Source organism: Manduca sexta, chromosome 11 (assembly GCF_014839805.1).
Source record: "Manduca sexta isolate Smith_Timp_Sample1 chromosome 11, JHU_Msex_v1.0, whole genome shotgun sequence".
Lineage (NCBI taxonomy): Eukaryota > Metazoa > Arthropoda > Insecta > Lepidoptera > Sphingidae > Manduca > Manduca sexta.
Window position 1 is genome coordinate 7,152,354 of NC_051125.1, and position 25,171 is coordinate 7,177,524.

The 25,171-nt window shown below is 34.1% G+C and overlaps 1 protein-coding gene across 1 annotated transcript in view; it reads left to right on the top strand.

The window, feature by feature from the left end:
• The window catches only part of LOC115443548 (semaphorin-2A), a 123,510-nt gene that overhangs the window by 10,140 nt on the left and 88,199 nt on the right, over nt 1-25,171 (top strand). Inside the window, exon 2 of the mRNA XM_030169000.2 lies at nt 1,345-1,632. Within this exon, the coding sequence (XP_030024860.2) occupies nt 1,425-1,632 (208 nt within the window). The 5' untranslated portion in view covers nt 1,345-1,424. The remainder of the gene's footprint in view (nt 1-1,344; nt 1,633-25,171) is intronic.

A 25,171-nucleotide genomic window follows, 5' to 3' on the forward strand; every position in this document is an offset into this window, starting at 1 on the left:
TATCTATTTAATTCATCTCAGAACTCTTTCAAGGGGTGAACCCTGACCGCATTCAACGAATGATATCGGTCACATGGCGAAAGCTCCGACCTAGAGATTGGAGTTAAATTTAGTAGAAGATATTTATTTACTTATTCACTGATATGTAGGGTAATCGTCTCCAAGGGTTACTGAATAAGGTAAGCGGATCATCGTTATGATAAACCTAATGGATTACGTTTTAAAGCATTCGAAAGGACCGCATATAACTTATATGGAATGAGAAATCTAATTTGTTAGTTGATAACTTTATTGCACAATTTAAAACGAAATTAATGTATCCAGGGCAGGTACTGCTATAATGTATATATTATAATTTATGTTAGTGTAGACTAGCTTAACTAAATTGATGCTGTATACTTCGCCTAATAATTAATCTGATTATATGCCCATAAAATAAAGTTACCGTATTTGTATAACCCTACAGATCATTTTTTGAATAAAAAGAGTTATCTAAATATTTTTTTCACAAACATCATATTCATGCAGGCAGCGATCCCTACACAACTCTGCAACGTTTAGATAAGAGTTGAAAAAACAAACGATTCCAAAACAACAATTAAAAACAGAAATAATTTCCTATGTCAAGCATAAAGGGAAGCCCATGCTGAATATACCCCTGTTGCATATCGCCATGCGGTTTCCATTACACGAGGTGTGCTTAATGCCATCGGGTCGCGTAATGGTCTTTGCCACCATTAAGTTACCCCACAACATGGTATTTTTAATGTAAACTCAACAAGGAAAATTGTCATTTTTATTGTCGAATAGGCGTACGCGATGCCGTGGCCATTTTTTACTTTCCCATTATTACGTTTTATTGTCGTCATTATATTTCTATTCGCGATGTGACATTTGTTGCTAAATTTGCTTTGTTAGGTTCCTCGTTTTTTGTGGCTGGTAATTGCTGTTATAAATCATTAATTTATTAGCATCGTAAATATTGACATGAACAAAGTTTGCTATCCACGAATTCGGCCTAATCAGAAATTGAACGTACTCTCAAACGATTTCGGGTACATCGTACACGTTAATTTATTTATTCAGAGCTTTAATTTAATACCTTTCAAGGTTGGTACTTACATGTTAATTAGAATTTTCACCCGTCGCCGTGCGCCGAAATCACAAGGGGGCATACTGAATTTAGGCCTAAAATCTAGGCCTAACTGGCGGTTTAAATAAATTCGAATGTTATCAACCACGGTTCAAACGTTTTAATTCATTTTATCGACTATTTAACGCTGGAGTTAATTGGTCTGGTAGAAATATGAAAATCAATATTTGACAGAGTGTTTCTTTTTCCAGATAGACTGATAGTATGCTGTTGGTTGAGAAAAAGTAACTTTTAAAAGACTTTTTGTGTTAGTGTTGTGATTATAAAAACAATGTATTTGATGAATGTTCGGACTATCGGCGCCTTAGCCGTTGTGGTGCGATGGTTCGTGTTCGTGCTGATCGGAGTTGGGTGGCAGGTTAGATCCCAGACTGTACAACAGACTTCGGAAGTGGATAGTTCATATAATTTTTACTACGAACAACCATGTTGCTCCGGTCCTGTGACTAAAAGCAAGTATCATATGAGACATAGACGAGGTGAGTTATCATTTTAATTATTATTACTATAAAGGTTTAAATAATTACAATAGGCTTTAAGTATGTTATTGTATCTTGATTTTATTTGTCATTCTTAAATGACTTTTGTTTACTTAAAAATAATAAATTATTTTAGTTGAATGTGATGGGACTGTTGAACCGTTTTTTTTTCAATTTCTACGAACCATTTGTTTATTTATTTATTATTTACTTATTATTATTATATTTATTAGTATCAAAGTAAAACAATATAACAAATAATGGCTTATTCTAACTTATTGTACTAGTAGTGGCTATAGAATCGTGCGGTTGGTGCTCAAAAAGGAAAACCTGAGCTATAAGCACCAGCAACAATTGTTGGTAATCTTTTTCACATTATACTTAACCATTTATAATAAAATTTTAGTAACGTATAGTGAAGGATGATTCATTATTTACACCTACTTTTCACTTTGACAAATACTGAGAAATGAACATACACGCCAAAACTTTTGCTCACAAATTATCACATAATTATGTGTAGTTATTTACGAAATTCCACAAATTGTATGCCTTTATGAATCATGATGATCATGAATCATAAACACTGACACACACACTCGTATAATGTAAGTGCTCCTATCACTAACACATTCAAAGTTGAGACGCTTTCAAGGGTACATGGTGCGACATGAGACGGACATATTAATTTCAAAGTGTGAAAATGAGACAGTGAATTCCTTTTGTTTCATTGCCCTCCCTACAATGATGTCGAGAGCGAAGATTTTTAATACAGTTGTAGTTAATACCGGTATTCGTCTTGTTTCCATACTTAACGAATTACGTTTTTTGTAGGAGGTACTTATCAATAGGATTTATTCATTCACATTGTCTTTCTAAAAATAGAAATTAATTTAACAATTCGATATTTTCAGTACATGAATTTAGTTATTAATTGCAATCTTTAACTACAATAAATAACTAAAGTCGCTATTCTATTAAAAATTTAAGTCGCTATTTTATGAAGAATTTAAGTCGCTACTACATTAAAATTTGTTTATCAAAATTTGATATAAGGTTTCATATTTCTAAATTATTGAATTATTTATTGTTTGTATCTTGCGTTTACTCATTTATTCTAAGTAAGACGGTTAATCTACTAACGTAGGTATGCAGTGTACTTTGAGTATATTTTGCTTTAAACGAAAAACGGCATTCACTTTGCTAATAACTATTTCAGGGACTCTACCGTCTAAGGCAGTTTTGTAATCAAAATAATATTAATGATATTTTATATAAAATTTTGTTAATGTTTAATAAATGTTTTGTGAATTATTTAAAATATTTTATTTGCCTGAGTAAAAATTATTATTGAATATATTTCATTAATATCTTATAATATAACTTACGTTATAATAAAATCTATCGAATTAATTAACCGAATATATTTTTCATTAAACTGTGCGTTACAAGTCTCAACCCTAGTGCATTGACCGCTGTTAAAATGTGTACCCAAATAAAATAAATTCTTTGATAATAATTATAATTAATCATAAAATTTAAACTGATGTTAAAAAAGGCAAATACATATCATTATAAAATTATATTCGATAAAATTGCAAACCTTTTGAATTCATACTGTAAATTATCAACCGTTCAAATAAATTATGCCGGCAGCCAGGGACATATTTACATACTTAATAAATCCCAAATATTCGGCTAAATTGTACGTGTCAGTTTTCGATTAATTATTGTTTATTAGTGATTGGTACAAACGAGTGGGCGGCCGATCCGCTAGTAATATTGATGCTTTCACCAATCACCATATTCATTACACGTTGCTCAGTGTCGGCGTTGATGTAAATATAAAAATCTATTGACTTGTCATTATTAAACTTCCTGTTATTACTGAATAGTAAACTTAGTTAAATATGAGTAATATACGGGGTCATTTTGACATCGCGTTACTAAATAAAAACCACATACTTATCTACACGGAAATTACACTTTACTATAAATAATTTGAGCTGTAGATGTAAAAAAATAATGTAAGTTTCGAACAAAATAAATATTGATGAAAAGTAATTTTAATTGTACGCGCTATTATGCCTCTATTACTACTCTAAGAGAATTCGTTGCAGCGGCAACATCATACTTTCAGTCAGAAAGACACTCACGCACTCGCGATATTCGCATTAAACAACAAAATGATAAAACAATCAGAAAAGTAAAACCAGGAATTATTTAGAAAATAATCGTTATTAATGTATGATTTTTGGCATAATGTCAGTAAAGGTGAAGACGAGTATGTGGTTTCATTAAGTAACACAATGTCCAAATTACCCTGTATACTAGATATAAATATTGACATTATACTATATGCCCCTATTTTGGCAGGGTAGGCAGCGCATCAAATGCATTCACGGATCGTCGCGTGTATTTCTTTTCATGTTATAGAAATGGGAATACCATAATGACGGCACAATTTTAAATTTTTTGAGCCATCAAAAAACTTAAAAAATACCAAAGAGTCAACATAAAATGAAAATCATATTTAGAACGTTATAAATAGCTACTATTTATCTTAAAATATTTGCGAATTCCCCAAAAACTAACCACAAATATAACGACAAATTTGACCCGAGCCCGCGTTATATGTTATTAGAGGTTACTTACTAAAGTAATCCTTTCATCGTACATCTATTCACCAAAAGGTCTTATTCGAATAACTTGCGTGAAACATTGCCCCCACTAATGACAGGGCTCAAAACGTGTGTCTGTCCTTTTACACCAAAGAATTGTCCCAAACTTATTCATCCCTTTCGGGTCTTGGTCATCGTTCAAGGTTTCAACCCTTGTAATTAGCGGGGCTACTAATTTTGTCGGCGTATGTGGATAAAGGGATACTGGCAACTTAGATTTTATTTATTTGTTTTTCGAATATCGAACTATATTTGTTTTATTTTAATTCAATTACTAATTATTAAAAGAAATGTAGCGATAGAAAGTATCCAAAATTGCATTATATTTTTTATGGGAAATAATTATAGCAATAAAATGCGAACTGTAGTAAAAAAGCCAATAAGTATAAGACGAGCATGTGATGTGTGCAGCTGACGCCAAATATGGCTATATTATGAGGTCCCTAATCTACTTCACGGTCGGACGGACGGGAGGCCTGTCGATAACAATAAACGACTTAATACGCCCGATAATCGGTTTTGCTATTCGAAAACATCCGTGATTGACACTTTTGATGACGTTTGAGCTGAACCGAACGCCCCTGCGTTCGCAGCTCTTACCGATTTCCATTACGTTCAATCACTAGAGGGAAAAACGTGTTTGCTTTACGCAAATAGTAATGGAAACATCGTTGTTAGATGGCATCTGCAAAAAAACTATGTTTATTTGTTATAGGTGTTTAAAAAAACAAATATGTTATATATAAATAATATTGAACAATGTTGAAACACATATGTGTTGTAATAGATTTGGGAATTTTGAAGATAAAAGCCCCACGCAGCGATTTAATTTGGAGTTGTTAATAATCATTAACATCTCATAAGTCGTGTACTATAGTTGTATTCAATATCGTGTTTCACCCAATATATAATATTATTTCGTTTATCCATTTGCGCGCACAAATTACTTTAATCTTTTTTATTATTATAATAAAATACCATACAATATATCTAGTTAATAAACATAAATTGTTAAAAACAATACAATAAAAAGAAAGTAAAATATAGCTAAAAGTCGCCTCGTTTAAAATTTAAGTGACCATGAACTGAAACATTCAAAGCGATCCAAGAGTAAGCTGGATGAGTCTGAGAGGTAAATGTCCACGCTAGTGGAGAACAAACAAAAAACATACGGCCCGAGTTGAAAGACAGAGCGCACTCAGCCGAGCAAAAAAGTGAAAAAGGTAAAAAAGAATCACACAATAAGCGAAGGAGGCAGACCGGCGCGCCACGTCCGGGGTAGACGAAACTTGAGGCATGGCTCGCTTTGACCGCTGACTCATTGACCACGATTAATTTGAATAGTCCTAGTTCCACTCGCACGCCGTTTTAAAATATTTGAATTTTAAATTGACAATGAAAGTGTGGATTCTCGACCGTCGAGTTCTTGAGAGATTTAAGACGCAGCGATTTCTTTTTGTCGACGATGTTTTACAGAGTGACGTCCCTTCCTGGTACTCGTATTTATTTCCAACTATCTCGACGTTCCATTGTGTTTTGGACGCGATATGTGATATTGCGAAAGGGATGACGTTACTTATTCCAAGCATAGGTGTACCACGAAACATTTTGTTCAAAATTTAGTCACGTAGCGTTACGAAGGGGTGTCCCCTGTCGCATCTTCAAACCATCGCGATTGTCCATTGTATTCCCTGGAGACAAAAGGGGTTGAGGACGTTTGGAGAAAGCTTACCTTCGTCAAACCGCTTTTTAGAATCAAACATGCAAGTATTTGGGATACACTGATCGAATTTTTACCTAGTAACTATGTTTACATCACTAAAATACGATGAGCGAATACGTAGTTCATTTTTATTTTTCCTTTGATAACAAGTTTGCGTCTTCATCTACTATAAATGGAATATCTAACTAGTGCAATGATTAATATTTGACAGTTATAACGCGACCAAATTAAATGTAATTTCACTCAATCGACGAACTGGCACTCATTTTTGGTTGCTACTAATCTACTTACTGGTTTCACGACCTAAATACTTGTTAGAATAATGAGGCGTTATTTTGAAAAAATCTATGATAAAATATTGAATACCAAATTATTTTTGATAAAAAAATTCAAGAAGCATTATCATATCAATGTTTTCGTCGTGAGACATCAGCAGCATGAAAGGGATTTTTTTTGTTTTTATTGGATAAGTGTTTCATCTATGGTTAAAAGATAAAGATAGTTGACAGCCTCGGTGGCGTAGTTGTACTGCATGCACGGTACGGTAGCGCTCTGAGGTTCTGTGTTCGAATTCCGAGACGGGCAGTGATATTTAGGTTTTGTTGCTCATGATCCGCCCGGACTCTGAAAATTATGCCCGATATGGCGATAGGCTCGCGCCCTATCACATCATGAGACGGAACACACTTGAAAAGTGTGTGCCCTGGTTGCGCCTCTGTATACCTCTTCGGGAATAAATTCGTGATGATGTGTGGGTGTAAAAGATACTAGATTAAGACAGTAAGTTTAAATCTGAGCCGATGTAATATAGTTTCAACATCCGATGACGTACTATTTTTCAACATTTCCACATGACTCAATACTCAAGCAAACACAGAGAGTTCATTTCACATCTCATCTAGTACTGTCAGTGTTACTTTAAAACGGCCACCATTGACAAGTAAATGTAAGTCGTATTTATCACCTTTACGACCACATTACTGTTGGAAATTTTATGTAAATGGAATGTCAATGGCAGAAATATTTCACTTGGAGCTTCATATCGGCTACGTTACCGGCGAATGCTTGACATCGTATAATTCAATATGAACGTATTCATACAAGCTGGATAGCATAAATTAAGCTATTAATATGTCAGGCATTTTTAAGTAATGAATTGCACGCATATATTTGGCTTTTTGCTGATTATAAAACAGCCATTTTGTGGAATATTGTTGATGAAATTGCAGTGATAACGCAGTTTGGAGCTCATATGAAAATAAACCATGAATAGTGTTTTACGTAATACATCGCCGGCGTCAGTGTTGTGAGAATTTACAAATTTTATGCATTTTTGATGATCAATTTTGTTTTATGCTTATTTTATGTAGCGTTCATGGGCAAACGAGTGCGTGGGTCATTTGATGTTAAATGATGTCCACTGCCCACAAACACCTACAATAACAGAATGATCAGGCTTCCGTCATTAGCTTAAAGAAGAGCAATATGGATTAGAAGAAGGGTATTGAGTTCCCCGAAAATGTCAGTCGTCATTAAAGCACAAGAGAAAAATTCGCGTAGGTTTTCTCTGTGGCCCGAGGCCACCTCGACCGGGGTTTTACCATTGTAAACCCCAGATTAAGCCGACTCAATCATGCAGTAGAAAAATATCTCTACAGCATGGCCCTACAACGTTACTAATAAATATAGGAGACAATCAAAACAACCTTTATCTAAACCAACTCGTTAGAAAGTGACTTTGTAAATAATAAACTTTAGCACTAAAATTTACTTATCACGACGGTATATTGTTGATTTACATAAAATGAACATTTCAATCTTACATACACGTTCGGTATAACAATATTAACTTTGTTTATGGATATTTTACGACAATGTTGTAAATGTATCCATAAATTAATTCAGAGTTAACTTCGCGTACATAAATGTACTAATTAGTAACAGAGAATTTGTTTCGTTGTACGGACCAACAATATAATTGCATTATGCCGGGGGCGTAATTTCATCGATAAGTTCAATTTACGCGAAACGTTATTGCGAACTAATTAATAAAATTATTTTAATTTCAGATTCGTAAACGTAAACGATGCAGTGATAATTTGCCACCAATGTCATTAAGCGTAACATGAAATGTGAAGGTTGATGGTTTGTTCTAGTATTACAGACAAATGTTTGTTATTTTAAGTATGTTCCAATAATAATAAGATTTTAAAATAAGCAGTATGTTTTTTTAACGTCAGGGCCCTATACCGCCTACGGGGCTGTATCCGTTTTCTCGCAATTACGGTAATTCTAATCGAAGGATAGCTTCGGTAGCTGTATAGGTAAGATAGTTAAAAAATCTCCTATTTACCTATATGGCTATCAAAGCTGTCTTCCGAATAGATCGCCCGTAATTCCAAAAATACGGATTCGCCCCTATAGACGGATGAGGACCTCATGACCTTAATTTCAAATAATTGAAAAACATCTCTAAACCGTGATACTTTGATGATGAATTCTGTTTCACAAACCTTAGTGGACGTCATTAGGAGAATAATTATTGAATAGCACTTAACGCACAAATAGCATGAATAGCATGGAATGAGTGATAATAAAACAGGGACCAAATTACCTATCATCACTCAGTACCATCATTAACAGGCAGCCTTTTCTTCAAATAATGTGATGTTGGTAGTAAAATATAAACGTTTGTTTAAGAGGATACCAATTTAAATTTTACATTGTGATCCAAGAAACAAAAAAACATCTACCGCCTAACAGAGATAGGGTGGAAAATGATAGTTTTTGTATTTTTTATTCATACTGTCACCCAGATGCGTACGGTCACAATAGAATATTGAAAAGACTTTTCATAGAAGCAGATTGCGTTGACGCTGCGTAAAATAAAGGAAAATTATGTAAAGTCCTCCGTTCAGTATATAATAACCCCTTTTACGAGGGCTTAAGTCCGTTCGTATCTACGCGTCGCTTTGTTCATTTTAAAACAATTGCGGCAGCGACATAAGAATCCGGGGATACCAACCGTAAAACACTCATCGCCACTGACGTCTGGTTTAACCATTGTTGCTAGTCCCAAATTCTTGCAGCCGGGAAATTTTCATCCTTTGTGAATGAAATACTCGAACATTGAAGCCGCACAAGTTACTTACTAAATCTCTGCAACGCCCCTTTGTGTTACTGTCGTCAATACTTTTGGAAATTGCACCTCCAGCAAGTATTGTGGCGGTTTGTTCGGATGCTTATTGAAATTTTGATGTGTTTGCCGAAGGATCTTCGTTTAAGCACTTTTTAAGGATTATCAGGTTTAGGTATATCTGATTCTTTACTTCCGTTTTTGGTATACTTATTTATGTATGTAGGAGATAATATATTTTACTTTGCTTTTATAGTACATACTAAAAGTCTGCTAAAGGGTAATATTTCTATTGGGTATGAGTGTTGTGGGATCGAAAGACCCTCGGATTTTCTGATATCCACGATGTAAGTTCTGAATCTTCGGGGTTACGACTGCGTGAGCGATATACGGGTTATTTATTTAAACATGAAAGGGTGTTTGTTAATTTAAAGGATGCTATTGTTGGTTGTTATTATAATGCGATGGTCAACTGCCACTGCAACTGCGGTGGTGTAGTTTTAATACGTACGCGGTACGAGTATGACCCAAATTGCGGGTCGGACTAAAAATGACTATGAGTGCGTTTTTCCATCTTAAAAATTACGCTGTCGCAGCTCGGACTCAAGATATTGGCGGTGTGATATTCTCGAGCCTGGGAAAGCACGTAAAGCCATTGATCCTGTGCCTGATCTCTCTCAGGTTATGTCGGAGCGTACCTGGCTGATTTCTGTTGAGATTAATCGCCGTGGCCGAAATTCAGCTAGGAGGGATTCATTCATTCATTTATAATGTGACTAAAATTAACGCATTATCATTTATCTCGCATTTGTAATCATTTGTCAAATCAGAAGTAAAAGATTAAATGCAAAATTAAAATGAACATATCCAGAGTATAATAGTTCTGAGTAACAGACTATACCACTAGCGATACGTATTATTCCTTTTCTGCCAATCAAACAAATAGTGTAAAAAGTAGATTGAAGGATTTCGATAGTGTCTCAAACATAATAAGAACAAATCTTTCTTGCAGCACGTTGTCTCTGGACGTTCTCTTTAAAATTTCGTTCGCGCGAATAATGGAATAAGTTTAATTAGTTTCCTCAGCAGAGATGGCTAGTCTTAATTAAGCTTTGGTTGCAAGCATAATGTTAGGGGTTTCTGTTTGTTTCTGATGCGTACGAATTGAATTCTTATCAATTGTAAATATTTACTTCATATAAACTTTGCCTATACTGTCTGTGTCATTGCAAATTTTATTCACTTCATAGGCTACTAAAAATTACTTTCTTCTTTTCTTACATCTTAGATACCAAATACTACATAGAGATTCGTAAAATATTTACGAAACGTATTTCTAATATTACCATCCGTTGTAAAGGCGTTTTATTGATCTTCCTTGAGCGATTGCGTCAAAATGACATAAACCGTTCTTCGAACGACAAATAGACGTCGAAAAAAGCGACTCCGTTGTCATCGAGTACATACGGTCCTTTATTCGAATGCAATCCGCTTTCGTCAAAGGTAATTCGATCTCTTAGTCGTGTTCGTTTTGTTTTCGCACTTAACCATTGCGCCTTTAGTTTGTTTTATCCGGTAACTTAACACTCGCGGGGAACGCGCCCCTATTGACACTTCCAATCAAAACATGTAAGTGAATTGAATGAAATCTATAAAAACGTGTTGTTTTGTTATACCAACGGTATTCAGTAAAAGAATCAATTTTTAGAATTTTAAATATCTTACCTATATAATGTAGATTGATGGTCGTAATCAATATCAGCCTTGGTGGTTAAAAAAATTATGAACACATAGCAATTACGTTATAGCAATTAAATATTAGAAAATCCCTAGTGAATCTGCCAATTAAATTTGTTTACGTAATGTTTTGAATTATATCAGCACTTAGTCTTGTTACTCCCACTGCGAACATGGACTATGCTTAGCCCGAGGTTCCGTAGTTGTTACTTCAAACGATAAAATAAATGAAACATAATCAGTCATATTTCTGCAACTACATGGAATTAATAAGTCGAGTCATTTCAAAAGTAAATTTCCTTACAATAAATATCAAAATCCCTATTAAAAATATGAGTTTATTAAGGCCCTTCCTCCGAGCAATAATCTTTAGCATTCACTCCATACATTTATGGAGCACAATTATGGGCGGGAATATGTAAGTATTTATATTTACGTTAAGAAGTTTAGGTCTTTTTTATAAAGGGTTGGTTGCAAATTTATATGATGTGTACCTTAGGAGGAGAAAAATGTAACATTTACATTATGAAATTAATGCAACAAAATCGAAAATATCTAACATATTATAGTTATAATATGATGTTTAATTTTAATACGTATTATAAATTTCGACTAGATAGATTTTTAAAAAACGATTTGCGTGTGGTTTTGCTCGAGGCACTGCTTTAATAAACTGTAATAAACCAATTAAATTTCATCGAAAGATTCTGTAATATTTTTGATAGCTCAATATTAATACAAATAATAATTGATTAGAGTGGGCTCTAAATAGTAGCAAATATCATTGTATATTCTTATTATGCCTGGTTTTATGGCTAGACCTTACGGAATGTTGTATTCAGCGTAATTATAAAGGTTTATCGCTTTACCACAGAACTCTAATAGCTATATGTTAGCCAGCAATTATAGTAAGTTTGTAAAAAGCTTCTAAATTGTATAATTACAGTATTACTGTGGACATGTGTAATAATTCCCACTGAGACATAACGTACTGATCAATACGACGATACAAATGCTGATCCGGAATAACGAAACCGTGAAGAAAAGTAAACATTGCCTAATGTTTTGTATTTAAAAATTGCATCTAAGCTACATGGAAAACTCAGAAATATCACGGGAAGATATGAGAATAGAATACAATAAACGTTATTGACGAATACGTCACCATTGTGAAGATTGAAAAAGAATCTAAAATGTGTGATTCCTATAACTTATTCTAGAACAGTCCTTTTCCAAGTGGGAGGCTCGCCCCCTAAGGGAGTCGTGACGACAGGTAAAGGTTTAATGTAGATTTTGTTAAGTGATATCAAACCATCGGGAACAGTACTTTTTTTTATGAAAGGTACCATATTATGTCCATATTTTGTACCTAGGACAACATTTATGCAGAATTCCATGATCATCGGTTAGAGTTGCAAAGATGTGAAAGCGTAAGATATAACAAACTCACTTTCGTAATATTAGGATACTTAGTGAGCCCCCTTGGCTTCCTTTTTTGTATAAAAGAGAAGGGTGGACATGGATAGTTGTATTTTAGGCAGCAGGGTGGCATGGCAAAACCCTTTTCAAACTCCTGATCTGAAGATGAACATTTTAAATGCACCAATGCACTTACAGTTTCCAGTAGTAAGTACAGTTTACAAATGAATTTTCATAATCGTAAGGTCATATTATAATAACTATAGGAAAATGTACGGCACCATGACTTCATAAAATGTTGTATTTCACCGACCAAGTAACATTAGGCCGTACTTAAATATTGATGCTCCATATCACTCATTGATAAATGGTTTGGGACGTAAAGTAATTGAAAAAATCAATCATTTTGTAATTAAACAACAATATCGCCTGTATTTACTAGATTACAATCATATCGATACAAATGGATGGAATTGTATATCTGCAACATTAAACAAACCACCAGATTACCGATTTCAATTCGTCGATATCGAAGCAGTTAAAGGGGGGTCTTTGTAAATTAACGACGCCAATTTCCCTAATGACACAGTAAAAGGAAAGTTTACGATTAATGATTTTAGTATTCACAATTGTCTCGTAACTTCGTCTTAGTTCAGTGTTGGTGTTTGATAAGTTGGATTAAATCTTCCATCCCCACAACACATAAGCCTTTCAATGACTATTATACGACTTTGGGCGTTAAGGTTGGGATGCTATTAATGATTGTTTTAAAATAAGAAGGTGTAGATTCTTTATAAACAATCCGCGAGTGGCTCGCTAAAATTAAGATAGTACAATCGGTCTTAATATCCAAGTCTGTTGAAGTTTGTTGTCCGAGGAATATTCCATAAAATATCCTTTATGATAATAATGAAAAGTACGATATGTCGTTCTATTTTCACGTGACATTGATTCTAGTTAATTAGAAGGATATTAAGTTATCTATGCGTGCGACAATGCACCGTTTTTGAAAGCCGAGTTTCTTATTGAATTATTATTGGTTACCATAATTTGTTTTTTATCTTACTTATTATTGTTTTCATTGAATCATATTGCTATGTACTTCGTATTAATTTTAATCTTTCTTTTGGTAATTTATATTTTTGTAGTAGTTTAATTCACCTATTGTATTACATTAGAAATATTACTATAAGCATTTGTTGTGTAATTACTTTGGGCTATCAAAATCATGAAGAGACACACAAACACCAAGAATATTATATTGACTTACAATATCATGCCGTCAGTTCAACAAAAACCACAAAACTGAGGTTATTTCTTAAATTTGTTAAATTTCGTTGGTATAAATCGCAAAATACTGTTTTAAAACTAAATATAGCGAGAGCAAACCTTCCTCCGTCATCTTTCTTGTAAAATCAGGTAACAATACTTGAGGGTTTGTTGGAAAATTAATTATCAAGTGCCTTTATCAGGTGTTCTGCCTGAGGGCAGGCGTTGTTTCAATCGAGAGCCTTGTCGTGTTTACTTGGATTTGATTCTTACGATCAAGAACAAATGTCTCGATTTCATTATTTTGTCTACAATTTAATTAAACAATTTTCATAATGGAATTTTAATTCGTTATAAACTTTGTATTAGGGACCTACGATTACATTAGGTAAATAATAGAGGGAAATATTATAATTTAACTGATTGTTTCTTTTATTTATTTTACTGGTGTATAATGTACTTAGAAATCATATTATGGAACGAAACATGAATTATAAAAATAAATAATGCGTGTGTACAGACTTTAGAGTTTGGGATATGAACTAATGCGGCCTTTTTGTCCCGTTGCTTATGTTTTAAGTCCATTCTTTTACATTGTTCGCATTTTTAGGTTTCACACATCTTTCATTCTGTGGGTCGTTTGTCCGCGAACCGTTCTTGGTGGAAATATCTGGACGTGACAGAACGCAGAACTTATTGTTGTTGGAAATTCAATTTAGTTTCAGATGTTAGTATTTTGGAAGTACCTACAGGACTTCACTGAGTTTTTTATTATTTAATTCACAAAACTTATGTTCGCACATATTACATGCTAAAAGTAAAAGTAAAAGTTATTAAACAGAACAATTTCGTTGACATCTACTGGATGTGAATCCGACATGCATTAGGTATTCTTGGTGAGACACCTAAATAATAATATTAATCAGGTTAGTGTTTAAATAATTATATATTGATGGGTTAGGGGATTAACTACATTTATCAAATTAGATTTATTGTAAACATGATGAGTTGATTGCAAAGGCTACTTAAGAAAAGTTGAAATGGATTTATAATGTTTCACAGCTTTGATCTCGCGCTGTCTTGGCAATTGGGTAACAATGATGTGACGGTAATGTCAGTATTGTACAATGTACTGATGAATTCGGTTATTGAAGATTCTTCGTATGATGTTAAGTTGATACACATAGAGAATATTATAACAAACTTGACCTATAATATATATTTATAATAGTTAAGGTTACATGACTATAAAATAATAAAATACAAACTGTTGTCAGAATACTGTCTAAAATCATCCTCAAAATAACAAAATACAATTTATTTGTCCTAATATTGAGCAATACTACCGTAATATTTATTACTAAAAACGTCAATTGCCATACAGTTAGCAAGCTAGACTAGCTATTTCTCACGTCAGAACACAAAGAAATCATTTTCGCATTTCGATTAACGTAATTACAAAAGTCATGTCTCAATCGAATAATGGTCTGAATGAATCCCACTCTTTCATTAAATTAATATCGTCCCCCCGATACAAATAGGTAACGACGTCGCCCGCTAGTCCCAAATTATATTACTTTATTGTTATTCTTTTTTACTTTGTTCCCCCCTCAAACTAACGTAAATTGGCTTGGGATCACGCTACTACGACGATAAACTGTACTATTGGATTGGTATTGTTGGCCCTTTTATAGCAGTTTTTATGCCAGAACATTTAGAACCATTGAAAACTGTTTTGCCATCAGCTAATGAACCTTAAACGGATGTATGTCGATTTTATGTATACACGTATTCATATCTAAATCTATATCGTAACGTGTTTGTCCATGTCTATAGATATCCTATGTTATTTCAGGAACCACATCCTCGATCGGATTTCAATGAGTAGAAATCAAAGCCGGTCATTGTTTCGCGGGTTGTTGGAAATAATCAATATCAATCGCGATTCGGAATCAGTTATCGAGTGGGCAGCCGAGTGCTCTCTATGCGGTCCATATGCCGGTGTTCGCACGCCGCTCTAGTACCTACTTGTCATGGGCTATGTCCGAAACACGCGTCTAGTCTACCTCTTTCACCGTGGGCTAATTGAAAACCTTTCAAATCGATCACAATTTGAATTTGGAAATGGTTAATCCCACCGTATCGGTTTCGTTATGGGAACGTGACTAAAAATGCTTTATTTTGCAATTTGAAAATGATTTATTTTGTATAAATTAATGTTTGAATGTAATTTGTTTGCTAGCTTTAATAATTTATCAATAATACCTACGATTATCGAATGTTAATTAACGCATTCGGGGAAATTAATTTTGATTTGACTCATTTTAACTAAACCATCGACATCTATCACTAAATATTTGTTTGATTTATATTACTAAACTTTTAATCATGTTTCTTGTTATGTACTTAATTAACAAAATACTCCACCAATCCTCATAATTATCAAGCGTTTCGCAAAACTAGATATACTAAAATATTCCAAAGCAAACTGAGCGGGTTCATCAACGTAGAGATTGAGCTCGCGTGGCGATTGTTGAGATAATCGCATGACATTCAGTTAGCCAGCGGAATTAACACGGTTGCTGTTGACAGCACCCGAACGAACTTCATCCGACCGCCTTGCAGACTGTCCGTGTCTATACTCAAATTTGACATTTGCATTCACTACGAGCTGACGTGCGTTTGTTTCTAAATTCAAAATGACCTCAAATTGTTATATATTGTTCTAAATTCAAAATTACGTAAACTTTGTGGCTGGTATGAAGAGGTATATAAACGTGATATGACTGTAGAATAGTTTAAAGTGGTAGCTCAAGACATTTAGTTTAGTTTAAATTCACGTTTAGTGATTAGTTTGGCAATAAAAATAATTAATAATCATGGATATTTCGGCCTTTAAAATTTAATATGACGAAATTTTAAAGGCAGAAATATCCATGATTATTAATTATTTTTACATTTTTCTTCAACTGCGAGAACTAATCACTAACTAGACGTGAATTTAAATTCTTTACTTGCCAATACTTGTTTAGTTACCCAGATTAAAGCCGAAACAAAATGTATGAAAATGGACCTTGAGCTACCACCTTAACTGTATTTCGTTTTAGTATCTGATATTAAACATCACCCGACTTAACAAAATAGAACTCGCAACTATTTTAATACCTTACCATACCAACGCGAATAATATTTTTATAGAACATGAATCGTTCTTTAAAAATGGTGATTAATAGCACCAAATAATAATATTGAAGTAGAGTACAGAATAAATAAGCTTATTTTGCTAATGGCTTATTATTTATTCCCAAGACACGGTGCAAAGTAGACTGTACGTTTTAATTTCTAGATAAATTTCAAGCGGGATCAAGAAATTGTTAATACAAAAGTACTCGCTTCAGTCCAACTGATCCCCTTAATCCACTTTTATTAACAACTTTCCTTTTATCTCCCGCCTCAAATATTTAAACGTAAATATAATTTGTCCGTCCTGACCATTAAACGAAAAGAAAGAAAACGAAAAGAATAACCCCTACAGTCAATTAGAAGCTTAAAAATATCATTGGTGTATTTTGTTGTAATTCAAAAAAGAAAGGGTTCTATATCCTTTAAACCGCTTGAAACAACTTAAGATTCGGTCGCGTTGAATCCGCAAAATCTGGTCCAAGAAATACGGTATTTTTCCAAGCGGCTTACCAGTCCACTAACCCTGAATATTTTAGGTATTTTGTTAATATCCTAATCCTCCTTTTTCCTCCGATCCCACTGAGAGGGTAGTCGGCATTCACCGTTAACAGTTTCATGATTAATGACTGAAAACTCTTTGATGGCTTTTTAATTAGAGCTAAAATAGGGGTGTAATACTCGTTGCGAGCGAGCTTCGCGCTCCGGTGTCGGTCGCGGAAGGTTGTTGCGGCCACAGCTATATTTCATAGAGGGGGAGACGGAGCGGCTTCGAATTTGCAAGGCTAATAAATTGCGGAATACCTAGGCCTTATTGGCTCAGCGTTTAATCGGTCGGCAGGCACTGGATTATTTTTCGCTAACTTCCCACCGCTTCTTTGTGGTACAATTGGAAAACGAAATGCTAAACGTATTCTTACCTTTGTGCCGCCCTCGTAAAAGCGTTTACTTATCGATAACACAGGAATAGAATTTCTGACTTTGCATTACAAATTTATTTCCTCGAACCGACCGGTTCGCCTTTCAGATTATTCTCATCCGTCATTGAAAATACCGATTAATATTCAGTACGAACGGTTTATTTGAGTGATTGTTTCTGTTACTCGCTGTATAGGCCGAGATCAGCCCCGAACGATCAAACATTAGAAATTGAAAGCAGTTTCCAATTCATAAAAACGTAAATTTTTGTTATTGCTCAACGTCTACAAACAAAGAGAACAAAGAAATTGAGGATGGCGGCGGAAAATGGCATATAAATTATTATATATCTAAGACATTCTGTGATGAAATATCTTTCTAAACGTCGTTTGATGTGGGCTGGCGTGACATAGCTCGTAAGGCGGACAAGTAGGCGGCTGTGAAAACAAATGCCGCTGATTCGAGCCATGTGGTGGGGAAATGTTTCCCTTGCTTTATTTTACTGCTGGGTTAGGTTTATTGGTAGGTAAGATTGTTGCTTGTGATTTAATCATAATAATATCTGAGTATCGAAAAAATCAATTATGCATATTTTTTACAAAAATGTAGTCTTTAGTTATTGAATTTAGAAATACGATATATAATATTAAAAAAATATACTTCAAAGCTCACAATAAAAGTAATACATACAAGCGCCCTGTTTAAAACATCGTAAAATTGTTCTCACAGTGTGACCTGCTAAGTTAACAAATAGGCATCTTTACCTACCATCTATAAGGTTCCGCGCAGACGTCAACTTGTTGCACCAGATACAATAGATGTCACATTACCTAATTGAGATAAAGTTACTCATCGTGTTGTAATTTAGTCTTAGTCATATACTTCTTACTTGTCCACAAAATAGCATATCTTTAGTATTCTCTCAGCACCAGACGAGCAAATATGCCGTCATCGGCTTCGGTCATGGCGGTTATTGTGAAAGTCACGAATTCTCCTGAGGGGTTGTATCCGAAAATATTCCTATAACGGGGCGGGCACGTCGAAAACAATGACTCGCCAAAACTTGCGCTAAGCAGCCACTTTGAGCAATTAGTACAAACAAAGCATTTTTACAAGGGGCTAAGTTTGAAGCAATTCGGTTGGTTGCCCTTGCTAAAAACTCCATTATAGATTGCGGCCCATTGCGAATAGAGTCTGATGACTGGTAACGGTCTCTTTCTCTCTAAGTGTTTTGTTTATGGCTTCATTTTTGACGGCAAATGGGTATCACTAAAACAGTTTCACTAGATTTAAAATGCCTATTATGTTGATAAATATAATGTAAAATTTTATGTAGCCGGTTTTTTATGTTTATAGTTATTGTGGAGTCACAGTTTTTTTTTGTTCTTGGCATATTGGAACATCATTCAAATTGTGTTCATTTACTTCTTTTTTCTGAGTAAATACCTTCGCGTACCTTTAAAGTAAGAAACAACGTTTTGTCTGCAAGCAAAGAGCAATGTGCAAGCGCTGTTTCATGCATTTGGCTGTAAGAAACCAAACATTTAGTATTTCTTGACCATGTTAATTATGCAATCTTTGGAAATAATTTGTAAATCGGAAAATTTTATGAAAAGATGCACTATCAAGTTATATTCTTGTGTATCGTTATTCATTAAAATAATTTGCAGTCTGCAAAATATCCTCTAAAAGCCCTGGTAAATTCCAAAATTACCTAACAATGACATTAAAAGGCATGGAATTCAAAATGAGTATCGAAGCACCAAAATCTATTTACACTTACAGGGCAGTCGCGACCGCACGACGGGACTCAGATGCGAACGTCGTAATATATGGATGTTATTAGGAAAACAAAACTTTTGATTGCCAGTAATCCCGGTGTATTGTAAATTTTGTTTTTGTTCAGCTGTGCCGAGCGAATATAAATTTAGTACGTATCAATTAAATTGTTGGGACGATCTTAAACTTTTATGGTTTATTTGTGTGATGTGGTAGTGTTGCTATTGGTATTTATGAGGTTTGTTTATTATTTTGGAGCATTTAGATGTTCTTTAGTTTCAAATTAGTTTAGTTTTCTTCTGTTAACATATCCGTGAATACTGTATGCGTTCTCCGAAAATATACAAACATAAACAAGTATTAGTGGGTGGAATGATCGTGACGAAAATTCCGTAGAGCCTGTAACTTGAATAAAATGGCGTAACATTAAAAGAATCCATTAGAACCATGAAGAAATTTATCATGCCAAGTCAATATGATCGACTCCTCCTAGCCGAATTTCGGCAACAGCAGCTAATCTCAACGTAAATCAGCCAAGTACGCAGGGAATATTATAGTACACAGTGTGTGCGCAAAACACTGGTGCACTTTCTGTTCCTTTACTGTCTTAATCCAGTAAGACAGCAATCCGACATGACCGGAGAGAGATCAATCAAAGCTCTCTTTCTCTCAAGTCAGTGTAATCATATTATGCGATTTATTCATTTTATATGAAAATATAATGGAATAAAGTTTACAGAGAACTTTTCAATTGCAATGAGACTGCAAACGTAATGCTATAAAGCTCGTGTACAGTAACCAGATTAAAATCTAAACACATTTCATTCATTGCGTATTTCTAGTATACTAGCTTAAATCCATGCTGTATTTAAACATTTTCCTAAGCTATTTACTAAATGTTTTCCTTTTCAAAACTCATACACAACAATTTCTCGCACACTTCTGTCCATGCTATCCGGAGCAAGTTTCGCTTCGTACCCTCTAAACAATAGCAAAACTCGTTGTTTACTACGCCAGTGACCGAGTCAAGACAAGCCAACTAGCGTTGTGGTTCGGTTGCTTTTGATGTTTTCATACAGGCACAACTGATGGTTTTGGATTGGTTCGCTGGATGGAAATGTAATCTTTTTTCAAAGGAATAAAGCTTGTTTATCTTTGTTCGTTTTTGAGAATGTAATTGAAGTGAATCAATATTTTACTAATGCATACAAAATCTGCCCTCATTTCTTGCCATTGTATTCCATTCACAACACACTTATTATAATAATAATATTTGGCTTCATTTTCACGACCGGTTGCCTGATTAGTCTGTAGGCTAACATCATGATGGCGGATTCAGTCCCCGACAAATCATGTTAGACCTCACTAAAAAGGTGCTCGACCTGGGATTGGAACCTAAGTACTCTTGTTTAGCAGCAAATAGATACCATCGGAGGCGAAATGTAAAGGTATAAATATTACTGTATTCTGTATATACTATTACAATATACTTCCTTATATGTTACAAGCGTTGTTCTACGAATTTAATTACTATGTAATAACAAAGTGATCAATTCACAAGCTCGCCTGATTAACTCGTCTACGTAGTGTGCAAAAGCCTTTAAGCGTAACAAAGAAGTCAGTGCGGTCGAGTAGTGTGTAGAACGGCTTACGCTCCAACACCGCTAGTGCCACGCTTCGGGTGTTCTGTAATCAGTGCAAACAGACTCGTTTGTTTACCACGTTAGCGCCACTTCACACCAACTATCTCATGCTAATATTTACTTTTAAATTTATTTTAGATGCCAAAGTATATGTAACTTAATGTTATTAGAATTGTGTGGCGGATCTTTTATGCTTACGGCTTTCGGCGTCTTTAAGCTTTCGCTTCATTGCATGATGCTTCAAATACTTATAATATTGTTATGTGCGTGCATCTGTCGGCATGCATCTAATATCATAACGTTCATCATAAGGTTTTTAATTAAGTCAATTTTTTTTTTAAATTCCATTGATAAGTATCGTTTACTAATAAATTAAGTTCCTTCTTCCATTACATGCGTGTCATGTATCCCAAAAAGACTTTCAGACACTCCTGAATTGTAATCTATTGCCGCTCTATTTTAAACGATTTGTCGTTTCTGGTATCTGATTCCGAAGATAACATCAATTCCTAAGTTGAAACTTAATGGACCCTCTCGTCTCGTACTTCTGAAGGTGTCCTTATAATTTTGGCGGGTATAGTGAGCGTTAGGGCTTCTGATTTATTTGTGGGTACGAAGCGTGAAGCAAATGAACTGCCCCCGTAACAAGATATACGACTAGACCGCAGCGAACTCGGGGGCTGTGCGAATGTGCTTTAGATTACACTAAGTCTTGCGAAGAGAATGTCCTTTTAAGAGTCGAACTTCTACTGGATATTTGATTTTACTTTTTCATTTGTTATTGTCAGACTTAGTAGAAATTACAACTAGATATTTTTATATCAGTAGAGAAAACATATTATTATTTTTCTATTCGATATTAAGTTTTGCTTGTCGATAAGTGTTGGAATAGTCAACATTTAGAAAGTTAAGTATATTAAACTATTATAATAAGTAATAAATTAAGTTATGAACTTTTAATGGATAACAATCTAAACATATTTATAACATAAATGATTAATTAAATTAAATAAGTGGTAAATTCATTCGATTATTTTGCACGGTAGATATTAATCACAATAATCCAGTGTTGTGATTGATGTTTCAATAATAATTTGTGATTGCTTTAAAAACATTTTTTTTCTTTTTGAGAATTTATTACCACCAATAAAGCTTTCAAACGGAACAAATGAGTGTGCCTAAAACTTATGGGAATTGAAGAAAAATGGCTGTCAATATTTTATAATAATTAAATTTTAACTAGTGTAAAAATTTCATGTTATAGAACTTTTATATCTATAAAATTATTGAAACAGTGACCAAACTATTTCAGTTGGTAGCATATGTTAAAGAATATCGCTGTTTTATTATAGCTTCTAATCTGTTTCTCATTCCTCCACTCCGTTGTATGATTAGTAAGAACACAGAATGATCCAAAAACAACACAAACCTTACCAATCTTCATTCATAAAAGTTAATAATGCTTTCATTTATTTTTTTATAGTGACCATTACTAACTCATAACCGTCGGATATAGTGAATCTGATTTTCGGCCTTTTTTCTACTGTATTATAATATGTATCGATTACGAGGGCGAGATTAAGATTTCATGACATTTTGAATTCAGAGCCACCTTATTCTAGTACGATTGTCGCATAACTCGCGAACAAATTGTTGAGCAATTTGAGAGTAAATACAAGGAACCTAATAACGCAGGAATCGTGACAATCAAAGTATATGTGAATGTATAAATACGACACAAATATAGTATAGATCAAAATTTAATAACAATTTTAGTCCTATGGGGTCTGAAAGTAGGAAAGGCCAATGAAGAGGCAATATCTAAAAGTATCTAGACTGGTGTTAAACCGCTTTTTCTATTCACAGAAGTTGTCATTGGCCACGAGCGATTAGTCAAGCTGTTAAGTGCTCCTTTGCGATGTTTTTCTCGTTGCGTACAACGGAGATTGTAATTTATGCGACTTTGCACTTCCACCGCAGCGTCGACCGAGACGAAATTTGCAATCGGCATGGATCCCTGCAAAACCGAAGGTTTATTTATGGCCTCGAGAGTTAACTTTTGAACTAAAAGTTTTGGGGGTGCAGTGGTCGCTAACCTTTTTTTGTCTGCAGTTGTTAGTTGTTACTCACTCAGGGAAATATAGGGTTTCACATTCACATGAATCTTTATATCAGACAGTTTTTATTGCGTGTATTTATTTGTTTTACTAACAATAAAAGAGGCCGTAACAGGGTTTTATTTATACATTCTTGCTGAACTTTAGAGAGACGTTAATACAAACTATGTGTTGTATAAAAAGGTGAACCTAAGATTATCCTTTTTTCATTGATGTTAGATTCTAGGATTGACAGACGGCTAAGTTCTCGACTCAAACGAATGAAAATTGTTCCTTAAATTATGTACAATTCACACATTCAGGTTGAAATCCTAGTCATGATAAAATCAATTCTGATATTTCAAAACAATATTAGCGCGAAACGCAATGCAATTGCAAAAATAAGGACGAAGATCCACCAAAACTAAACGTGCAAAGCTCGAAAGTAGAAGTGACAAATCGGCAACATCTTTGCTTCGTGCAATTGTTTGCCTTTTGTATTGACAAGCAATGTTTTCAATGTTTTATCTAAAAGGGGACCAAGCAAATAAAACTGTAGAGAAAGCGCCCGACGTGATTGCGAGACGGGCTTGTACATCTTGTTTGTGTAATCCTCGGCCTTTGATTAGCTACTTCAGATTTCAATGGTGGAAAAAGTGAAAAGGGTTTAGTATTTACACACGATCTTGTGACCTAATTCGGAAGCTGGTTTTCGTGTAAAAATAAATAAAGCACGAAAACGGTTGTATATTTTTGTTTTTGTTTGTAAACGTTCTTGTTAAAGCAGCGATAATTTTTGTAATGTTGTTACATATGTTTGACACGAACAGCGAAATATAAATCTTGTAAAGAATTTCGTTTGCTTAACTCTTTCATGTTTATTCGCATTTTGAGCAACATAATATCGTTTCGTCTCTGGATTTTAGATTTTCTAGCTTTGGATATCTCTTTAGTTTATTTTAACCTGAAATTACTAGATTAAGTTGATGTTGCTAAGTTTCATAAAACATCATAATATATACGTACATACATGTACAATTATAGCTTCCATTTTTTTTTACTTAAATTCCTTCCTTCCAATTCTATTATTAAATTTTCGGCAACTCCTGAATCGTCCCAATTCCGACGTCCGTTTGTATAAAACAAATAAGTTACCCCGTCGGGCCGTGTCACAGGGCGCGACATGGCTCGCACTCAACTCTCTCAAGTGACTGCACTCATTTCCGACTTTTGATTTATGCCCAGCACCCGCCGCTTCAACGCTGGACCCTTGAACGACCGTATTATTTAATATACCGTATTGTGATGTAATTTTGATTTGGAGAGTGAAAATATTTTGCAAATGATATTGTAGTTTGTTAATGTCAGATTAATATTTAGTTTTAAAAATGCATTGAGCATGTTTAAGATATTCTGGAAGTTCGGGACAGGAAATGAGATACTGTTTTTTTTATATAAACGTCAAATAACAACCCCCCATCTTTACATTGTGCTGGAAATGAGGCCATGAATTTCTCATGTAACAATTTTCCCTATTGTGAGCTTATGTGATTTGGTGCAACCTTTGGTGGGTTTAAGGTGTCTTTCAAGATTCTATTGGATTTTGTAACACTGATTGAATAGTAATAACGGATTTTGTTTTTTTTCTACGTCATCAGTTAGCCTGTAGAGGTACAAAGTAATGGAAGGATATTCAGACGTGTTGTTGGTTTTAGACTCTTTATTAGACTGCACTCATTATACTAACTTAATACAATACGTCGCAAGGTTTATATACTAAGTACGCAAAATACAAGTGTATTATAAATAAAAATAGTATAATATTGTTTCCTATTTATTGTAATTTTGTTTTGGGATTAATTATAATAAATTAAAATGTTTGTCCTTGTATTGTGTGATTGAAATATTGTTTTACAAATAACTGAATTTTGAAAGAACTTGTTAACATCACAACTTTT